Source organism: Morone saxatilis, unplaced genomic scaffold (assembly GCF_004916995.1).
Source record: "Morone saxatilis isolate NCDOM2014 unplaced genomic scaffold, NCSU_SB_2.0 Contig22, whole genome shotgun sequence".
NCBI lineage: Eukaryota > Metazoa > Chordata > Actinopteri > Moronidae > Morone > Morone saxatilis.
In genome coordinates this window covers 9459544-9479207 of record NW_023339785.1, presented here as the reverse complement: position 1 = coordinate 9479207, position 19664 = coordinate 9459544, and the positions used below count along the sequence as shown (strand labels likewise).

Genomic DNA, 19664 nt, shown 5'->3' with positions numbered 1-19664 from the left:
GAAATATCTCAACACCTACTGGATCGACTTTCATTAAACTCTGTACAGACAAAAATGGTCCTCTGAGGATGAATCCTACTGACACTTTTATTTCCTCTAGCGCCATCATGAGGTTGACAGTTGTGGTTTTGAGTGAAATGTCTTGATAACCGTTGGCTGATTTGGATAATTCAACCGATTGTTGTATGAACACGTATCTGCAAAACTAATAATATTCCCATCAGCCTCCGCTTTACTTTGTGTGGCAAATATTAGCATGTTAACATGCAAAGCTAAGAGAGTGAACCTGGCAAACATTATACATGCTAAACATCAGCATGTTGATATAGATTCACTGTGCAGGCTCACAAAGCTACTAGCATGGCTGTAGACTCTTTGTCTTGTTTAATATTTGTTTAACAAGAGAAATTTTGCTAAGCAACTGGCAGCTGCCAAAAATAACCTACTTAAAGTGTGCCACTGTTGACTACTGTGCAGATCCACTACAGCAGTGGGTTGTTAGGAATCTTGCCCAAGGACACCTTGTTAAAGTCGCACAGTGTTCCTGATTTACTTTCCTTCTATGCAGATTTCTCTTTTCTTTTAAAGGGAACAGCTGTACGCTTCAAGCCTCTGTATTTAACCCTTGAGTACAGTTGTAGCTGCAAAATGAAACTTAACACTGGAGCTGAGCTGAGCAAGCTCCAATTAGTCTTATTTTTTGGGACCAGACCTTTAACTCCTAGGTTTCCACTTTTCCCACATGCAATGTGTATGATGAAAGTCTGTATAGTGTGTGTAAAATTCTATCTTGGGTGCAGTGTGTATTGATATAGTCATTCCCCTTACACCTTTCTATCTGCAGTCATGTGGGTGGTCATGGAGGAGTGTATGGGTGGTCTGTGTATTCCAGAGGTCCTAATGTACACAAGGGGGAAGTCAATATGACCACCAGCTAAGTGTGTGTATGTGTGTGTGTGTGTGTGTGTGTTTGCAGAGTGGTGAGAGAGAGAACAGTACAGGGATCAATAGCGTCTTCCCAGCACCCTGTAATTTGATGGAGCAGATCGATGGTGAAGTCAGAGAAGAGAGGAAAGGGTACAGACAGACTTTCATGCTTGTGAGCTTATATTTAATATGAGTCTATATTTATCTATACGTCGCTCTCTATATATATGTTATATAGACATACACACAGTATGTATATGGTAGAACGTAATTTAAATAGAAACTCTTCACAGTGAGGTCTGTGGATTATCTTTAGAAAAAGGAACATTGTTTCTTGAAAGGCAAGATGCTTTTCAGTCTTTGAAATGAAAAATGAAATGCTCTGCACCCTTATTGTATTAGTGCCGCAGCAGAAGATTGAGAAGCCAATAACTCAAAACCTGGGCACATGAAATGAAAGCTATCTGCATGGCTAGATACCACTAGGGATTAAGTGACAATATGTTTTTTTTTGTGACTTGGGCGAACTGACCTTTAAGGTGACATATTCCATCATCCTATGTGGATGGCAACTAAACGCATCGACAAGCTGAATTTATTTGGTATGGACAGAGAGTTGTTCCCAAGTGAAACTTTAATACCTCCTCACAGGAGGCCAGTCTCTCTTATCATTAATATGAGCAGCAATGCACCAAGAGGAAGGCAAAGTCATGAAGAGGAATGTGTTCGTATGGGCTGAAGTGATGGAGGATGGCCAATACAAGGGCAGCAGCTCTGCTTCTCTCTTTGTGGTTAATAAACACAATCTTACCCACGTACACCACGTACACACACGCATATTATTTATCTAATACACAATAAACAAAACAAAAGCTGTGAACTTCACTTTGTGTTGAAGGATGTTTACATTCTATTTAACATGCATGTGGTGGGATAAGAGGAGACATAGTGCCGCAGGCGGTGTGGTAAACCAGCTGCTGCACAGCCCAAACTGTCAAAGGTGTGTAGGGGCAGTACACTTTGCCTTTGGCCTTCATCAACTGAAATGAGATAAGCATGCATTTACTGTATATGTTTGGCCTCCACTGTATTCATGCAATGAATGTGTTGGGCTACTTACTACTTTCATCTGAAGGCAACATGAATAATATTCCACTGCAGTCACTGGTGCCAGTTTTATTTTTCCTTTAATGTTTATGATATTTCAGAATAAAAAACGAGCAGGAAACTGAACGCCTGGTGGTTTAAAGAGACATAACAACACTGAGGAAAGAAATTTAACTTACCTTTAAACCAATCCTTCCCAAAACCAACTAGCTTCTATGATGCTATTAAACTTAATAACCTTTATATCCACAATGTGTACTCCTTAGTGATTTATAATACTGTGCACACATGCCCTGTGCATCCTGTGGGAGTTAACAAAGGGGTGTGAACAATATTATACTTACGTGCAGCATTAGGTACTTCAGGCACAAAAAGTCTTGACTGGGATTTTGTCCTCAGTTGTGAAACTGTATAGTACACTCCAATCTACAGGATGTTTATGTTGTGTGTCTAGTCCTATGATAGGAAAACTTACACTAAAGGAGAAAGTGGCCAAAATTGGATTGGACTCATTCTCCTCCTACTCCTGTACTTATACTGAACCACAAGGTGTATGAAATGTAATCTAGCAGTAAACTTTAATTTAGTTACTCTCTCTCGCTCAGTGTGAGTGATCCTGAGCTTTTATTTATACAAAAATGATGATACGCTGATGTACACTTTTTGTACACTACTGTAGTATATACAGTATAAACTGTTTTCAGCTGTCGTGTGTGTGAGATTGAGAACACAAAACTCACATTGAACCACTATGCCGGACAGAGCGGTCTTGAACTTGTCTTTGGCCTCTTCCATCTCCTTCTCGTGCTGACTCTTCTCACCCGTCAGCCGGCGGATGTGGCCATTGGAGGACTGGATCATGGAGTAGAAGTTGTTGGCATTCCTGCGGTTGACTTCACCTCGTTCCAACCAGGTCAGGAGAACTCGCACTGCTTCAGGAAACTTGCCGTCGTCTGGACAAGAGGTGTGGACAAAGAGAAAGGAAAGAGTCAGGTTCTATACAGGAAAGCAATTCCTGTACAGTCCCAGGACACCAATGGTGGTGAAAGCAACACCTTGAAAGCCGAAAAAGATGAGAAAAACTTATAAAAGCAAACAGTCCTGCTTTGTGGTAGATAACAGATATTTACAGTACTATAAGGGAAAATGTAGTTAACTTTAAATGAATATAGTACAAAGTGTTTTTCATTTTGTTGAGTAAAAAGTAAATACGTCAGGGTTTATGTGAGCAAGGTAAAAAGATTAAAAATACCAACACAGTAAACTGAAGAGCACAAGGACAAGAGAACAAAAATACTATTGGATTAAAGGTAAAAAAGAGGACTGTACATATGATAGACTGTCCAACTGTTCAAAAACAAAACAACTTCACAGACCACTATGACACCTGCGGGACCTGAAGAAAGAAGTAAAAGGAGGGGATGAAATCCATTTGGCGCTGTGGGTAAAAAGTTGAGCTCCTTGCCATTAAAAGGACAAATTGGGTTTGGAGTACAGGAATATAACTGGCACTCAAAAGTGCTAAACCCCCTTTTTCCCTCTGGGTGGAAGAATCAGTAAAGAGTTAACCTAAATCTGCAGCAAATAGCCAGGATATGTTTTCACAACAGCAGACCAAAATGATCAGAAACAAATCCTTTGCCACAAGAGCACAGAGTTCTTTACACCGGGGCCAGGGAAGGCAGTGCTGAAAAAGACGCACGCAGATGGTAGAGAGGCAGAAAGTCACAGCCATTTTGTTATCGTGCAACAGTGACTCAGACCTGGAAGTGTCATTGCTCATTAGTGGAACAAGTTTATTCAGCCAGAAACTCGAAGGAAAGCCGAGAAGACGATGGGGGGAGGGGGTAATGCGTGAGAGAGAGACCATGGAGAGGAAGAGCAGAGAGGAACAGAGAGTGCAGAGAGGAGAAAAGAGGAGAAAGGACAAGATAAGAAAGAGGAGCATGTGCTGAGAGGAGAGTAAACTGATATACCGTGTTGAACAGCCTTTGTGTAACGTCTCTTGAAAACAAATTCCCTGAATTTGTTAGAACATCAGAGAAACTGCTTTGTCAGTTTTACCAGCTGCAGTTTAGGACCATTCCTGTAATGCCTTGGCTGTCCCAATGCAAGCACCCAGAATTACCTTATTCCCTACCTTGTTGGTTTGTATGGAGACCAGTGCCACAAGTCGAATATTTTTGCTTGTTTGTTCATTAATGATGTGACGATTATAATTTGTGCTGCAAATGTCCTTAGGTTGGTTCTTCCACATGTGTGAAGGTTTTACTTCTTTGTGCTATCATATCATGCACATATTTTATTGTATATGTTTTCAAAGTCTACCAACCTTTGATCTTGTCTCCCAGCTGGCTGCACTCGTGCTCGGAGTAATGGACGATTGGAGGAGGGGATGGCGGCCGGAGGCGATCCTCCTCCATCTTGCGCCGGTGCCTCTCCTCTCTGGCCAACATGCGCTGACGACACTCCCACTCATAGAGGTCGTCTCTGGCCTGGGCGAAGTCCACGTGGAGACGGCCGGTGTCTTTTTTGTCTGTGCTGGAGCCCAAGCGTACACGGTAACCTATGAGAGAGGTTAAAAAGGAAGAGGAGACGGGAGGAAGTGGAAGAGAGAAAAAATAAATATGAATAGAGAAGCAGGTGGGCCAGCAGTGAACTCACCAATTAAAATGAAGTAATCTATCTGCTTAGACAGCTTGATGTAATTTTCACAGCATGCTGTGCCTTTTTCAGGTGTGAAATACCCCTAACTTTTAAAGAAAACTTTTCTTTACCACAATTTGCTATTTGGTGTCAGTCTGTCGGTCCACTGCCATTAGATTTTGTATAGACATTCATGGTCCCCAGAACATGAATCCTACTGATGTTGGTAATCCCCTGATTTTTCATGTAGCGCCATCATCAGGTTAAAAGTTTAGTTTGTCTAAATGTTAATAACTAAATATCTGCAAAACCAAGTTACACTTTGTGTTTAGTGCTAAATGCTAGCATGCTAATGTTCTAAATTAAAATGGTGAACATGGTGAATGTTATACTTGCTTAGCACCTGTTTCTTAGCATTTTCATTGTAAGCATGTTACTTAGCACACTGACGTTGATTAGGCTCGAAGCACAGCTTTGCCCAAGTATAGTTTCAGAGGCTGTAGCCTCTTAGTCTTGTTATTAGATATTTGACAGTAGAGAGCAACAAGAAACTATGAGAGAGAGAGAAGAGGATGACATGTGACAAAGGTCCCTAGTTGGATTCAGACTGATGAAGCCTGAACGCCTTTAATTTCTGACAGCTGTCAATGTCACACTTTATACTCACATCTGGCAGTCTCTCTTTTATTAAACAATACTCATTTCCCATTCATTTTGAAAATAATGTATGCTAAATCATGCTCACTACAATCTTACATCTTCTAGCCTGCTCACAAAAATGAAGTTAGGGACACTGCGCATTATTGTGAATAAGACAACATGCCTGGAGGCGTGAATTTGACTCTGAATAGCAACACAGGAAAAAGGGAGCTGGAGACTGAACTGGTACACACATGAGTTTACTCTATACGTTGCAGGGTTTCTTTCTGGTCCATTTGTGAGTCACTTCCCATCACCTTCCACAAAACGAATTTAGACCACTTCACGAGTAACAGAGACAAACCACTGAGCAAGCTCCTCAATGGGTCTACCTGTATACTACCTCTCTCTTTAAACTTGTCATCACCTATTTTGCTCATTGGATTCCTTCATTTCAGAAGATATACTGGAGCTGTAGGGTTTTATGGAGTACAGAAAGCCTGTATCCTTTTGTCAATACATGAGAGAGACTTAGGGAGACCAATTACTTCTCTAGTGGCACTGAAAGACCACAATATCCCTCATTACCTCACTACTTCCCTCTTATCCTCACACTCTCCTCCTTACTCAATTTCCACTAATGGGTGGTTGCGGGGATGAAGAGAAATCATGCCCATTTTGTGATTTAATTGGTTGAAATGATCACAGTAAGTGTTTTGGTACACATGTGTGAGTGTGTGCTCTAGCCGGACACAGTAATGATGCCCGGTGTGATTCACTGTGAGGCCAAACACACTCTCATCACAGGAGAAGGGCAGTAGTGGTGCCAGTGCAAACCAGGAAAGAAATGAGCGCAAGCTTGGGGGTTTCTACTTCAGTCTGCTCTCACAGCTTCAGGCTCCCAATCTACCACTACTTCAATATTTCATATGAGGAGATCTCAGTGTGCCGGGGCTGCTCGAGTGTGTGTGTGTCCTTCCTGGGTACTGTGTTTGCACAGGGTGTGTATATGTGTGTGAGGGGGTATTATTTATGGAAAACTACACAGCTCTGTCATCTGGCTAATATATGGGCCTCAGCTCCCACGTCTCACTGTGAGAATAGAGGCAGAAGAAATCACAGAATCTCTCATTTAAACTAATCTCTCTCTCTCTCTCACACACCAACACACAACACACACACACACACACCACACAACACACACACACACAACACACACACACACACACAAACTTAATAATGCTGGGAATGCTGCTGAATTGGCTGCTAGGTTAAATGGGTTTTTAAGGTAGGAATATGCACAAATACACATAAATACTATACCAAAATGCTCTTAGACAATGACTAAGATGAAGGTCTTACACTTCTCACAGCTTACCGGACAGGAAGAGAGCTTTGTCCACAGTAAACTCTTCAGCAAATCTGATATGGCAGAAGTTTTTCTTGCTTTTGCGTATGGCGGTGATGTCACCACATTGTCCAAAGACCTCCATGATGAGCTGCTCTGTGGCGTTCTCGGGCAGCCCACCGACAAACACCGTCTTACACCCCGGAGGACGGTCTCTCGTGGCCGGAGGGGGAAGGTCTGTTCAAAAGTAGCGGAACAACAGAGAGAACGTCAACGATCACTAGGTTGAAATATTAAGGCTGTAAAATATGCCAGAATGATGAAACTGTGCACTTGCGTTCCTGTAGAGGTTGTACAAACAACATGATTCCGCTGTCCCAGAACACTGAACCACGTTGATGTTGAGTATAAATTATGTTCCTTGAGATCTAAACACAATGTCCAATTGCAAGAACATGCTGTTTTGATTAAATCACTGAAAATTGTTTTGGCAGACCTGAGGAGAAGGTCTGACTTACTGTCTAGTGTTTTTTGTTTTTTATATTACACATGCATTTTTAACGAGAATATGATAGATGTGATGGTTTCTCTTTGTATGACTGCCTACGCCTTATTAGGTATGATAAAAAAGGAAGGAAAGAGGGAAAAGGAAACTGCCATGATGAAGCATCAACGCCTCTCATAATGACTGAAGAAAACAAAAGCAAATACATAATATCCAGGAGGCATTGATGACAAATCAACCCCAAAAAGGACCTGAGGTCAAACTTCACATTCAAGCTGAGAAGAATAAGGGGCCAGGTCACATTAACATTTAAAGAGGAAGAAATAAAAATTGTTTGTAAAACCACATTGTGGAGTTTGGTGCTGCAGAATTCAAAAAGTCATATTTAAAACATAGCACTTATGACCTAAAAAAATGATAAAGCATGAATAATGATAACTTGGAGCAATATGCTCAGATCGTTTTTTGTTAGATAAATGTTAATATCAAACCATTTCATGCATGAAAATGAAATCCTTTTTGGCCACAAAGTGATTGCAAATCCTCTCATGTGGAAGGTCCCCTGCATCACAGAAATCACTTATTCAACACAGATGAGTGTTGACTGATCTAATCTCCAATAGATCAGGCTTCTCATCCATGATGAATGTGATTAGCCGGGTCTATGAGGAGTGAACCAGCTAATCAGTGGAACGCTGAGAATGCTATATTTCCAGATGTCTGCTAGAAAGGCCCTGAAATCAGAGTTACTGATGCTCCCACCCTTGTAGATATTGATACTCTGAAATGAACTAGGGTTGAACCTGGTTGATATCTAAAGGCGCATAATGAGGGCCTGGCTGATCAGCGCCAAGTGGAGTAATTCAGATATTTTGGGCTCTTATTTAGGTGTGATCAAACAGATTTCAAGACTGTCAAACTGAACTCTCGATAAGGTGGCAAACTTCTGCAGCACGACTACTGTTACTCAACATAGAAGTCTGTTCTGTATAGAAAACAGTTGTTCAACATATCTTGCATTCTGGTTCCCTTTTTTTAACTTCCATTAGTCAAAAAATAATATATGAAAACTCTTGCTACCCTCTGCCATCTCTCAGTTACACTCTAAAGGTAAAGGATACCAGTTCAGAACCCTAGTTTTCCAAAAGTAAAAAAAACCTTTAAAAGTACTGCTCCATCTTCACTCCAACCCTCAACTTTAAAGGGTTTTTGAGTTTTGAAAGAATGAATCATGATACAAATAGCTGATCTCTCAGCAGGGTGGCTGGTCTCCTTCTACCTGACACAGCAATTTAGGAGGATGTCAGCATTGAGCCTCTATTATTGCTTCACATTTAGTGGAGCCAGCTGTTGTTAGGGCAAAAAACTATTTTTTTTTTACAAAAATAAAAATATTCATGGTATGTCAAGCAGCAAAAACACAACAATCCAAAGTCAGTTTTCTACTGGCTAAAAAGATTTATCAGCTTATAATCCCCCTGCTGTCAGGGCTCCTTGTACTCTCATGCAGTACTCTGAAGAGTTGCAAAAAAACTTTCAGTCCCGGAGTCCAAGCCAGCACTATCCCTTTCTTTTAACTGTCTCTCTCTCTCTCTCACACACACACACACACACACACACACAAACAGACTACTACTGCTTATCCCTCTCTCTGCCTCCTTTTTCCTTTAAATGTGACTGGTAAAGAAAAAATATTGACTGAAGTTTCATACCTTGACCTCCAGAGTTGGTTTGGATTAAACTAGTTTTGAGTTGAGATGGACAGAAAAAGTAAAAGGTGGCGCAGAAAAAGCTTGCGATAGCAAGAAAAAGCTTTGTTGGCAGATGCAACAAAGAGTTCCAAATTAACTGACCTTTTCGGTCCACGAGTGGCTGATGGTGGTGACGGTGCCGATGGGGAGAGCAATGAGGACAGAGAAAGGAGAACAGGTGTAGTGCAGCGGCAACCTAATGTGTCATGTTGTAAATTAAATAAATATTGTTTTGTTTTGCAGTAGAAAGTTTGGGTTATTTTGGCTTCAGCAAGTAATTTGTTAGGAGCTCACAATTGTTCGCAGGAATGAGATAATTCCGCTAACCAGCTACCTGCTGAGCTACTGAATCCCACTGTTCAGGAAATTAGATTTTATTTTATGCAAATGTACTAAGCACAAGATTCAGGTTAACTATGATTTTCTCATTGAATTACAAAACATGATAACATACAATATGTGACAGTCCTAGCGATTTATTTCTTGCAAATGAAAAGCAGGCTGAGAAAGACGGGGAGAGGATGGAGGGAGCATCTTTTGCTGTGGAAATCATAACATGTGGGTGCTGCTGACAGAGTTTAAAAAGTAATTTTCCTTCCAAAGTCCAACTCGATGCGTGTATCCCTTTGAGTAATTGTGAGATGGACACTTCAAGGCCGATAATCTTGAAAGGCAGACAGAGAAACTGAGTGGAGAGAGGAGAGGGTGTATGCAAAGTCTAGGCAAGAAAAAAAAGCAAAGGATGGAGAGAGCACATATTAACAGATTATGAAGATCTTTTTTTTTTTTTTAAACGGCATTAAGTTATTATGATTTTGTCCAAAGTTTTTAATATATATATTGAATTTAAATATAAGGAAGACCTAAGGATATAATACAATAAAATATAGAAACACTAATTACCTTAAAAATTACCACAGAATTGAATCTGGTGCATTAGATTGAATTAAAATGTACAAGATTTTCTATTTTTCTGCACACTGATTATTTGGAAAAGTGGCATTCTGAATTTGCAGATATATAATTCTGACATTTTAAGGCTCCGGTAAAGCAAATACAGAAGCTGTTTCTCAGTCCAGCCTCGTCCCATAGGCCTGCTGCCTGCGTGGCCACCCACTGGTCTGCTACACAAACACAGGTCATCACCATCCATCACCTCGACTGGCTAAACACCTTTTTATGGCCTGAGGGGCTGCCACAGGGAGGAGGATTCCACTCTCAAAGGACTGTTATTCAGAAGATAAAATACATTTACACACACTCAAGTAAACACGTTTAGTTCATTCACGTCACACATGAACAAGCAAAAAGGCGTGACCCTGTACACATGAAGATTTATCACGCGGAGTAATAGACATCATTGTCAGCACGCTCTAACACACTAGGACTTCCCTGCCTTTGTCTTTCATTGGGATCTTGGTTGAAAGCTGAATTTTGATTTTTTGTTTTGTTTTCTACAAACCATGGCATCACAGTAATACTCAAGATACTCAAGACAACCTTCTGCAGGATTGCTTTTATCTGCTGAGGTACTAAAAATCAATTCATCTCAATTAACACTAATCAATTAACTGAAAGATTCAGATGACCAACGATTTCTTTTTTTGAGAACAGCCCTAAACACATGTGCAATGTGCATCTTTCTTCATTCAAGCTAAACTGAGTGTGTATGTGTGTGCATTTACAACACTGGGACACACTGCTGTTATCCTCAAAGCTCAAATGGATATGTTTCATCTTTCCTTAAAGGTGATTATAAAATATATCTCTCAGACTGCCTTCAAGAGTTTGAAAGACTAAGAGAGACAGACAACACAGACTTTGATGCCCAAATTGATTACTAAAGTGAGTTCATAGGTCCAAATGTTGAGCGTAGTCTTTGCAAACCATTTAGAAAGGAAAAAGATACTACACCACTTTACCTCTACAGTAGATAGATAAGTGGGTAGAGCAGCAGTGGAAAGGGTGGCATAAAGAGGTGTTAAGGCCGAATTTGCTGGGGTTGACTGAAGAAAAGGGAGAAAGGATGCAACAAGGCAAGAGCTTGACGAGGATTTACAGTGATGGTAAAGGTTATGCACACTGAGGAGACAGAAGAGGAGGGAGAGCGCATGAGAGCTGGGGGAGGGCTGCAGGTTTGTTGCTGCTCAGTTACAGGTCAGTGAGAAGAGATGCTGCATGTTGTGTCAGGTTGACTGTGCAGCTAGAGGGTAATGACTACTTGTGATGGACACCATATGCAACCTTGTTGCTAGATGCCAGCGCTTCGCCTGTGATATATGCTAAAAGCCTGCATGCATCAATGCTTGTTTTCCTTTGTTTTTAGAATACTGTATAACCCTCCGAACTATCTGCATCCCTACATACATCTCTGCTTCAGTGCAGTACTGAACCAAAACCAATGGCTGTTGTACCACTGATTTCACAGTATTATTTTTCAATAATATTACAGCTACACACACACACAATGGTTCTACATCACATTTGCAGTAAGCTTTATGTAGCCTCAATGCTGTAGTATAGTCTAACTATTGTGATATTTAATCAATTACATGCTTTCTTAAAGCAAAAACTCACTGGTTCCAGATTCAGATTATCTTTGGGATGTGGACTGTTGACGGACAAATAAAAACATTGTGTAGAACAAACAATTCAATTGAATTCAATTCAAGTTTATTGGTATAGTGCCAAATCATAACAGAAGTTATCTCATGACACTTTTTATATAGAGCAGGGCGAGAACATCCGTTTTTATTCAAATTAAAATTTAGACCCAACAATTCCCACCATGAGCAAGCACTTAACCCAACAACTAATCCAGAAAGTAAACCTTTGATTAATCAATACTGAAAATAGTCTTCAGTTGCAAAACACGTGGCAAAGGTGTTTAAATATTTTCTCTTAGTAGTTTTGTGCTCAAACATCACTATTTTGCATCCAAAAGTACTTCTGAAAGTGTGCGGTATAAAAGAATGATTTCCCTTTATCATTAATGCTCTCCTCTCATTCCCCCCTCAGCTCTATCCTACTGGGAGGTGACAACGCTTTAGTGAGACTAGAATGATCTTCAACAATAACACTTACTTTACAAGAACATTTTATCTTTTGGATGTGAAAGGCTTGGTAGACTTTTTCTGCTCAGGAACCTGGTGAAACCAATAACTTCTCTAGCTTTTTATTGCAAGAAATTTCACGTTTAATGCAGCAGAATTTGGCAGGTGATAGGCGCCCACTCCATGAAGTGATTGAGTAGGCTTTGTTTCTATGGGCGGAAAATACCCAATAAGGTATTCTATCCATCTATCCATTCCACTGCTTTTGCGAGTCCAGGTTCTGTTGACTGCAGAGTTTCCCAGACATAACCCAAGATGCCCTTCTCTTCAGCAATGTCCTCTAGCTCCTTGGGGGGGATCCTGAGGCGGGATATATAATCCATACAACATTTTTAGGGTCAGCCCTAGTGTCTCCTTCACTGAACGCATCCACTAGAAGCGTCTAGGAGGCATCCTGAGGAGATGCTTGATCCCTGCTGCTTTCAGTGCAAAGAAGCAACAGCTCTACTCCAACCTCCTTCTGGAAGTCCAAGCTCCTGACCCTGTCCTTGAGGATCACAGATATCAGGAAGGGAAACCAATTTCAGCTGCCTACAACCTCAGTTTTTGTAATTTGGGTAGACCTGCAAGCTCATCTCTCTTTTCTGCACCAAATCACCTGTCTGCATCTCAGGCTGCATCTGCACTTCACTTGCGAAGAAGAAAATACGTTTTAGTTGCAGCCTTAATCCCAAGTGCTTCACATTTGGCTGCAAACCACCACAGCACACACTGGTGGCCATGGTCCAATGAGGTCAACAGAACTACATTACTGCCACAAAGCAGAGATGCAATCCTAGAGGTAACTAAAAAACGACACTCTAGAAATCTACTACGAGATGCTGTCTATATAAATCATAAACAGACTTGGTGACAAGAAGAATTAAGGCCAGGCAGTTTTCCTCAGATGTCTGCCTATTCAAAATACTTGGCTTAGAGATGAACTTGTTTTTTTTACACTGAAATAGGTGACAGGCAATAAGATCTTAAGTAGAGATGAGGTTCAAAAAGGTGAGTGAAGAGTAACTGGGACAGAGTAGAAAGGCATGGGGTAAAGAAAGTAGGAATAGGAGAAAGGTCCACAATGAAGTGTTGTGTCCATTCATCAGTAAGGATCTAAACAGCTTCAGATTTTGAGGCACAGATCCTCTTAGACATGGTATCATGCCGTGATACTTGCGTCGTAAGGTGACTGTGACAGGCTTTAAAGTTGTTTGGTAATTTCTTGACAAGCTGATCCCTTACACAGCCGCAGGGTGCATATATGCACTGAGTACATAGTTCATTTCCCCATATTGAGAACTAGCTAGAAAGATGTTACTATGTGAGGTTAAACTTTTAATCAGCTTTTCCCTCTGCACCACATTGTGACAGTGACAGTTTATACTGAGCCATAATGCACACCACAGGTATACAGGCAGAACTTTTAAACAGCGTTATTGGTGTGGTAAAAAGAATATTTGCCTAGGAGAATGCAAAGAGTGTGGGTTTTGTTTAGTGAAAGAATTGTAAACTCCCAAGTGCTACTGCGGTGAGGGGGCTTTTGTTTTAGTTCACCTTGAAGATGACATGTAAGACTTGTTTGAATGAAGTCCCCAGGCAGAAACTTTTGTGCAGCAGGAAATCTGAAAAGCGACGGTGGGATCAATCAAAAGCACCCCCCACTACCTCTTTTCTAAGTCTGGGTAATTGGAAGGTGGAGGTGAGATAAATATAAACAACAGCTTGTGCAGCACACCTCTACTCAGATTACATAAAGTGACTTGCCCCGAAAGGTTCGTGGTGTGCATGTAAATGAAGTTTATGGTGATTAGGTTAAGGGTTGGGTGTATGATATATGTAACAAAAGCGTCACAGAGAATCTTCACAGAGATGAAACATCCAAACAAATCTACATGCTGACATCTGCCATAACCACACTCATTTGTCACTTCATCTCTTTCCTTGCATGCAGTGAAAATTAAGCAGATCTTTTGGGCAAAGCTTTAAATGGCTAGAGCTGAAACGATTAGTTGGTCAAAAGTGAGAAAGTGAAAGGTAAAATATCAATTCATCATCTGAATGTTTTTTTCAAGCTAAAAATATCCATGGTTACAGTTGGCTTAATTAGTGTTCTATATTACAGTGGAAATCTTTGGGGGAAGACGTCACCCTGGGCTCTAGGAAACTGTGATGGGGATTTTTCACCATTTTCTGACATTCTATAGACCAACATATTAATTGCTTAATTGAGAATATAATTGTCAGCTTAATCTGTAATGACAATAGCGGCTATGAAATGAGATTGAAAGCTTATAAAGCAAGTTGAACCTTGTGTTGACACTTGTCTCCACAGTCCTTTCATTGTGTAGTAATTGTTTTGAACGGCGATGCTGGTAAAGGAGAAGGTTGTGTGTGCAGGATTTAGCATGATATTATGACTTACTGGGGTTGGGGGGGAACAGGGTGCAGCTCTTGCAGTGGATGATCTCCTTGACAAGTGGCACATCCTGAGAGAGGGGTGCGGGCACCATACCAAGACCGGGCATCATAGGATTCAGGGGGGTAATTCCAGCCATCATTCCAAGGTTGGGATCAAAATCTGGAGGCAGGAGAGAAATCTAAATGAGATCACACAGCAGGTCCTTCCTGGGAAAAGAACTAACACCTACACAGTAACACAGACTTTCAGTCAGGTATGACTGCAGCCCATAGTTTCCATTTTATGTTGTGTACTTACTCCCTGAGTGATTCTTCTGTCAACACCAGTGACACACAAACAGCCCACACATAATGGAATACACAGCCATTCATAAATAAATCATCTTGTAAACAACATGCATATTTTAAGAAGTTTTTAGTGAGCCACTCTCTCTGTCACTCCTGCTGTTTGATTGATAAGCTTATAGATAATGTACACAGTTGGGTCTAAAACATACGCACCAGAGATGCTTTATTTACAATATCGATTCACACTGCAGCACTCGCATCCACAGCCAACATGTGTGCTTTTAAGTGCACATGCGTCCCAGTATGGAGCTTTTTGAAATGGAAATGACGCTGCCCTCCAGTATGTGCCTCTACATCACCTGCAGAGGATTTGGAGTCAACAATTATGCCGCAGGGTGTGTAATGTTTACGCACCTGTGTATGTGCATGCAGGAGCACTGCTCACTAAAACAAATCCTTCACTGGAGATTATACACACACTGTAATAAACTAGACGTGTAACAAAATTAAACTGACACGCTGACTAAATATTTTACAGAGGGTGTTATTTGCTGACTGTAAGACACAATTCCAGATCATGAAATGCAAATAAATAAACAAGCAACATAGTGACAGAGAAATACTCAAAAATTATAACTAAAGATATTAATGTTCAGCTTTAATTGACACTGTCAGTTCATGTAAATTCAACTACATGTTTGTTATTGAGGTTGTACTTTGCAGTGGTGTTGTACTGGACTGCATTATATTAAGACACCTCTTCTAATGTTTCGCCCATCCCATTTACAAACATGATGAGGCAAGAATATTAAAAACATATGTCAATATAATGCAGTCCAGTACAACACCACCATTAACTAGGACCTCAGTAATGAACACATAAGGGAATTAACACCCCTCGGATGGTTTTCATGCTTCATAAAGGAAAAATGTGTGGCAGAGCTGTTGTATCAAATTGTACCAGCATTAGGTTGTATTGGTGTCGGGTGTCAAGTAGCCAGGTCAGTCCAGTCCAGTCCAGTCATATTATTATCTCAGATGGGAAACTTGATTTGCAGTCAGGGGCACAAACAAAAATGATTACTGTAAATACAATATACAGGAAACCATAATATAACAGCGATGCAAAAAAGATATGCAAGATGCTAAAAGTAAATGCTAAATGTGCAAATTTGATGCTAAAAATGTAAAATTACATGTGGAAATTAAGCAAGGATACTGCACAAGGAACAAAGGAGTTTTTACTCCTATAGCATATCTACCATGGTACTACGGTAAATCTATGGCCTCAGCATAGAGTTTCACACTCAAGGCGAAGGGGGTGGGGGTACAATCCGGTATGGCCTTGCGGTGAACCTGCAGGTTAAAAATAGCCATCGAGGGTGTCTGTAGGACCGTCCCAGCTAACGTTGCTGTCCCGTTTTACAGACTGCATCAGAATTTAAATCAAATTTCAAGTTACTATCTGTGACTGTTCCAACATATTTATATTGTTCAATAATGTCAATGGCAGTTCCTTTTATGAAGGTCTGAGATGGTGGGTGGGATGATTTCCTTCAGAAATCCATGACCATATCCTTGTTCTTTGTAACGTTTAATTTGAGTCGTCTACCACCGGCCCCTGCTCACAATCATGGAGCTAAGCCAGGGAGTTTCTTTACCTTTTTCAACCTTTTCCATTTTGCAGCAGTGAAATATAATTTCATCATTCATTTTCATAACAACATAATAGTGTATATTGCTCTTTATTCAATTATAGACAATGTTATTTCAAAATGATTTTAGTTCATAATGGCTACTCTGCAGTTGAACCTTCTGTTGCTATAGAAACCACCACTGACACAATTTGACAACTGTTTCACTGACACTGTTGCATCTACCATTTTGTCAGTTTCAAGCAAATATTGACAGGAATATTTTATCTACTAGCCAGACATCCTTGTTGAAGCATTATATGTAGGTTCTGCTTTTATTACAACAGTCTGAATTGTTTGATCATCTTTCTGCTAACCCAGCTAGCCACTATACTAGCTGTCTGGAGCTAATGTGTTGCTGATTTAAGTAGTTAAGCCTGTTGAATTACTGTCAGAAATAACTTTTGTGTTGTGTGTCGGATTACTTTTATTCTGGTGGATGTTATGTGTATGTTTAGATTAGACTAGTTACTGCATTATATTTCCTATGGGAGCTTAATGTTGATCTTTCTGACAGCTAATCTATGCTTTTGTGCATCAACTCATTTTTTCATTACCTTCGGTCCTACTCTTGTTTATGGAATCTCATTGTTTTCTGATTTGTAATCATTAAATGTGTTGTTCAATACTCTTTTTAAAGTTTCACAATTGCTTCCAGCTAAAAACTTCAAAGGCAACAATTGTCTGCTCTCATAAATCTTGAATTCAGCTCTTTACTTTGTTTTGAATATTTATACCTTTAATTTAGTTAGTTCATTTTGGTATCCCCCTCCAACAGAGAATAACAGCAGCAAACAATATGTGGCTTCCATTACAATTCTGACTATTTTGATCTACACTGCAATAAATTCAGTGAAGGAGAAATTATATTTACTGTTCTACAGTATACCCCATTAGCTTGAAATAGATACTACATTTCCTCTTAAGTGATTTTCTCTAAATCTGCTGCAAGAGAGAAAATGGATGAATCGAATGACACTCAGTGAGGAAAATAAAGAAATATGCACATTACAGAAGAGTCAAAATAAGTCCCAGGAGCCAGAGAGGCTGTAATAAAGACGTTAAGACTAATAAAACGGCTTAAAGACAAAAATGAGGAGACAGAAACAAAGGCCAGATATAGAAAAGAAAACAGTCCAAACCCCTCTTTCAAAAAAAACCCCAAAAAGTGCAAACTACATTAAAGGAAAATGGATGGAAACTATAGGTCTATTGACGACCTCACCATCAGTCTCCAACCAGGTGTCAGAGTAAGAGGGAACAGGTGATAAGAAGGACCCTAGTTGCCAGGCGATTGATGGCTTCTTCTGCACGTTAAAGTGAAGGAAAAGAAGACGGATAGCATAAAGGAAGATAAGAAAGAGTAGATGGAAGAGGGCCTTGCTGCAATAACCAACCTGAATGCCAAACAATGCATAAAAAAGGCCTGAGCAAATGAAACCGAGTATACAAGCCTACATTCAGTGTTGTGGGAGGTTGCCTTTCAGAAGAAAACATATCTTGGAAATAATATTTCTGGAAATCATGCTTCATTTTCTGTGAAGCCAATGCTGTATCATTGCAGTGGTACAATTAGGAAACATGCTTATGAGTTCTTATCTTGAGTATTGATAGAAAGCAAACTAGATTTCAGCTCACATGAGAGCAATGATCTGGTTGCATCAGGGCATGTCTGGTTCAATTTCACTGCTGCTGCTGCTTATGTTCCCTCTAGAGTATATATGTATGTGTGTGTGTGTGTGTGTGTGTGTGTGTGCACGCCAATGTATTTAGACCTGAAGCAAGCATGTAGCTGAGCTGTGTGTAATAAAGGAGATTATTTACTTATTCCTAAGAATTTCCAGCTCCACCAGATTCCTCTCATCTCCAGTTTAACAATATAGCTCGAGGACATGCTTCATCTCCAACCATTATTTCCTCCCTCCATCAGTGCTACTCATTTCAATGCACGCCGTAAGTAGACACAGATGAACATGCACATCAGGCTGGTGCACTTTGTACTACGTATTTATGTGGTTTTCTAAGGGATATGCTCAAGATTGAAATGTATTTAACATTATTTAAATATTTATTACAGTTTATATTTGAAAAAAAAAAAGGCATTTTACTGGAAGATTTCACTGTTTTGCCAGCCAGTGTGAAAAGTGCATCTGGTAGTTTATTTCAGTGTTTAGGGGCCCTGACAGAAAAAAGCACTTTCCCTAACATTTTCTGCCTTTCTCATCTGCAACTTTAACACAATCTCAAAGTCAAGGATGTCTTACAGTAAAAAAAACTCCAGAAAAACTGTTTTCCACAAGTGACACCACCCAATTAAAATTTTAGGAGCACCATCAAAACAGTCAGTAGCCCCGCTTGTCAATGACGTATCCTTTTTCTTCTTTCTATAAAAATAGCTTGTGAGTCACTCACACTCACACATTAAAATCTAACAGGTTGCAGGTTCTCCACAAGAGGGAGCAGTGCAGTCAGAGCACTTCCACAAATGCAAACCTGCACCACCAATAAGAGAAAAAACAGGGAAAGTAATGAGAGCAGGACTAGCTGGTGCAATTTTGACATTTGTGTCACATGCAGGAGATGGATGTTAGAGTTTTCTTTTGGCTTCTGCATCCAGCCCTCCAGAAGGAAAATTGTTCAAATTACTATATTGCTCTTGTCCTGGTAGCTCAGTTCAACAAGGTGCATTCAATGTAATGGGAGTGTCGTGGGTTTGAAGCTGACCTGGGTCATTTGTTGCCTGTCACCATCTCATTTTTTCTCCCAGTGGTTGAACCCGTCACAGTGAAAATGCCATAGTAAAAAAAAGTTTAAAAATAAATGCAGGTGCTGGTCCGGAAGAAGCATTGCAGGAGATCAATACGATTTTGAAATCAATCCTGAATTCTATTTGTAGCCTTTCATTTGAAGGTAGAATGAGGTTAATAAGCAGTTGCTGGCACTGAGCAGTGGGTTGGACTTATATTAACGGACAAGTAGTCAGGCAGCTCCATTCACCATCCACCAATCTGTAATGCTACAGGGATGAGTGGGTGAGTAGGTCATCAGAGCACCAACATCACAGTTGTTTTATCTAATACTACAACAAATCCAAAGGCCTCAAAGAATGTTAGAGCAACACAGAACTATCGTCCTTCACACCTGTTTGACACTAAATACTAATACAGTATAAACAGAAGCTTTGCCAACACTTAATAATTACCAACATTACAAATATTCTGTATTTATTCTGTAATTATTACTCTA

The 19664-nt window shown here is 40.2% G+C and overlaps 1 protein-coding gene across 1 annotated transcript in view; it reads right to left on the bottom strand.

The window, feature by feature from the left end:
* The window catches only part of LOC118333752 (ecto-NOX disulfide-thiol exchanger 2-like), a 162163-nt gene that overhangs the window by 24527 nt on the left and 117972 nt on the right, over positions 1–19664 (bottom strand). Inside the window, 4 exon segments of the mRNA XM_035669531.1 lie at positions 2771–2987; positions 4367–4600; positions 6698–6904; positions 14441–14596. Of these exon segments, the coding sequence (XP_035525424.1) occupies positions 2771–2987; positions 4367–4600; positions 6698–6904; positions 14441–14596 (814 nt within the window).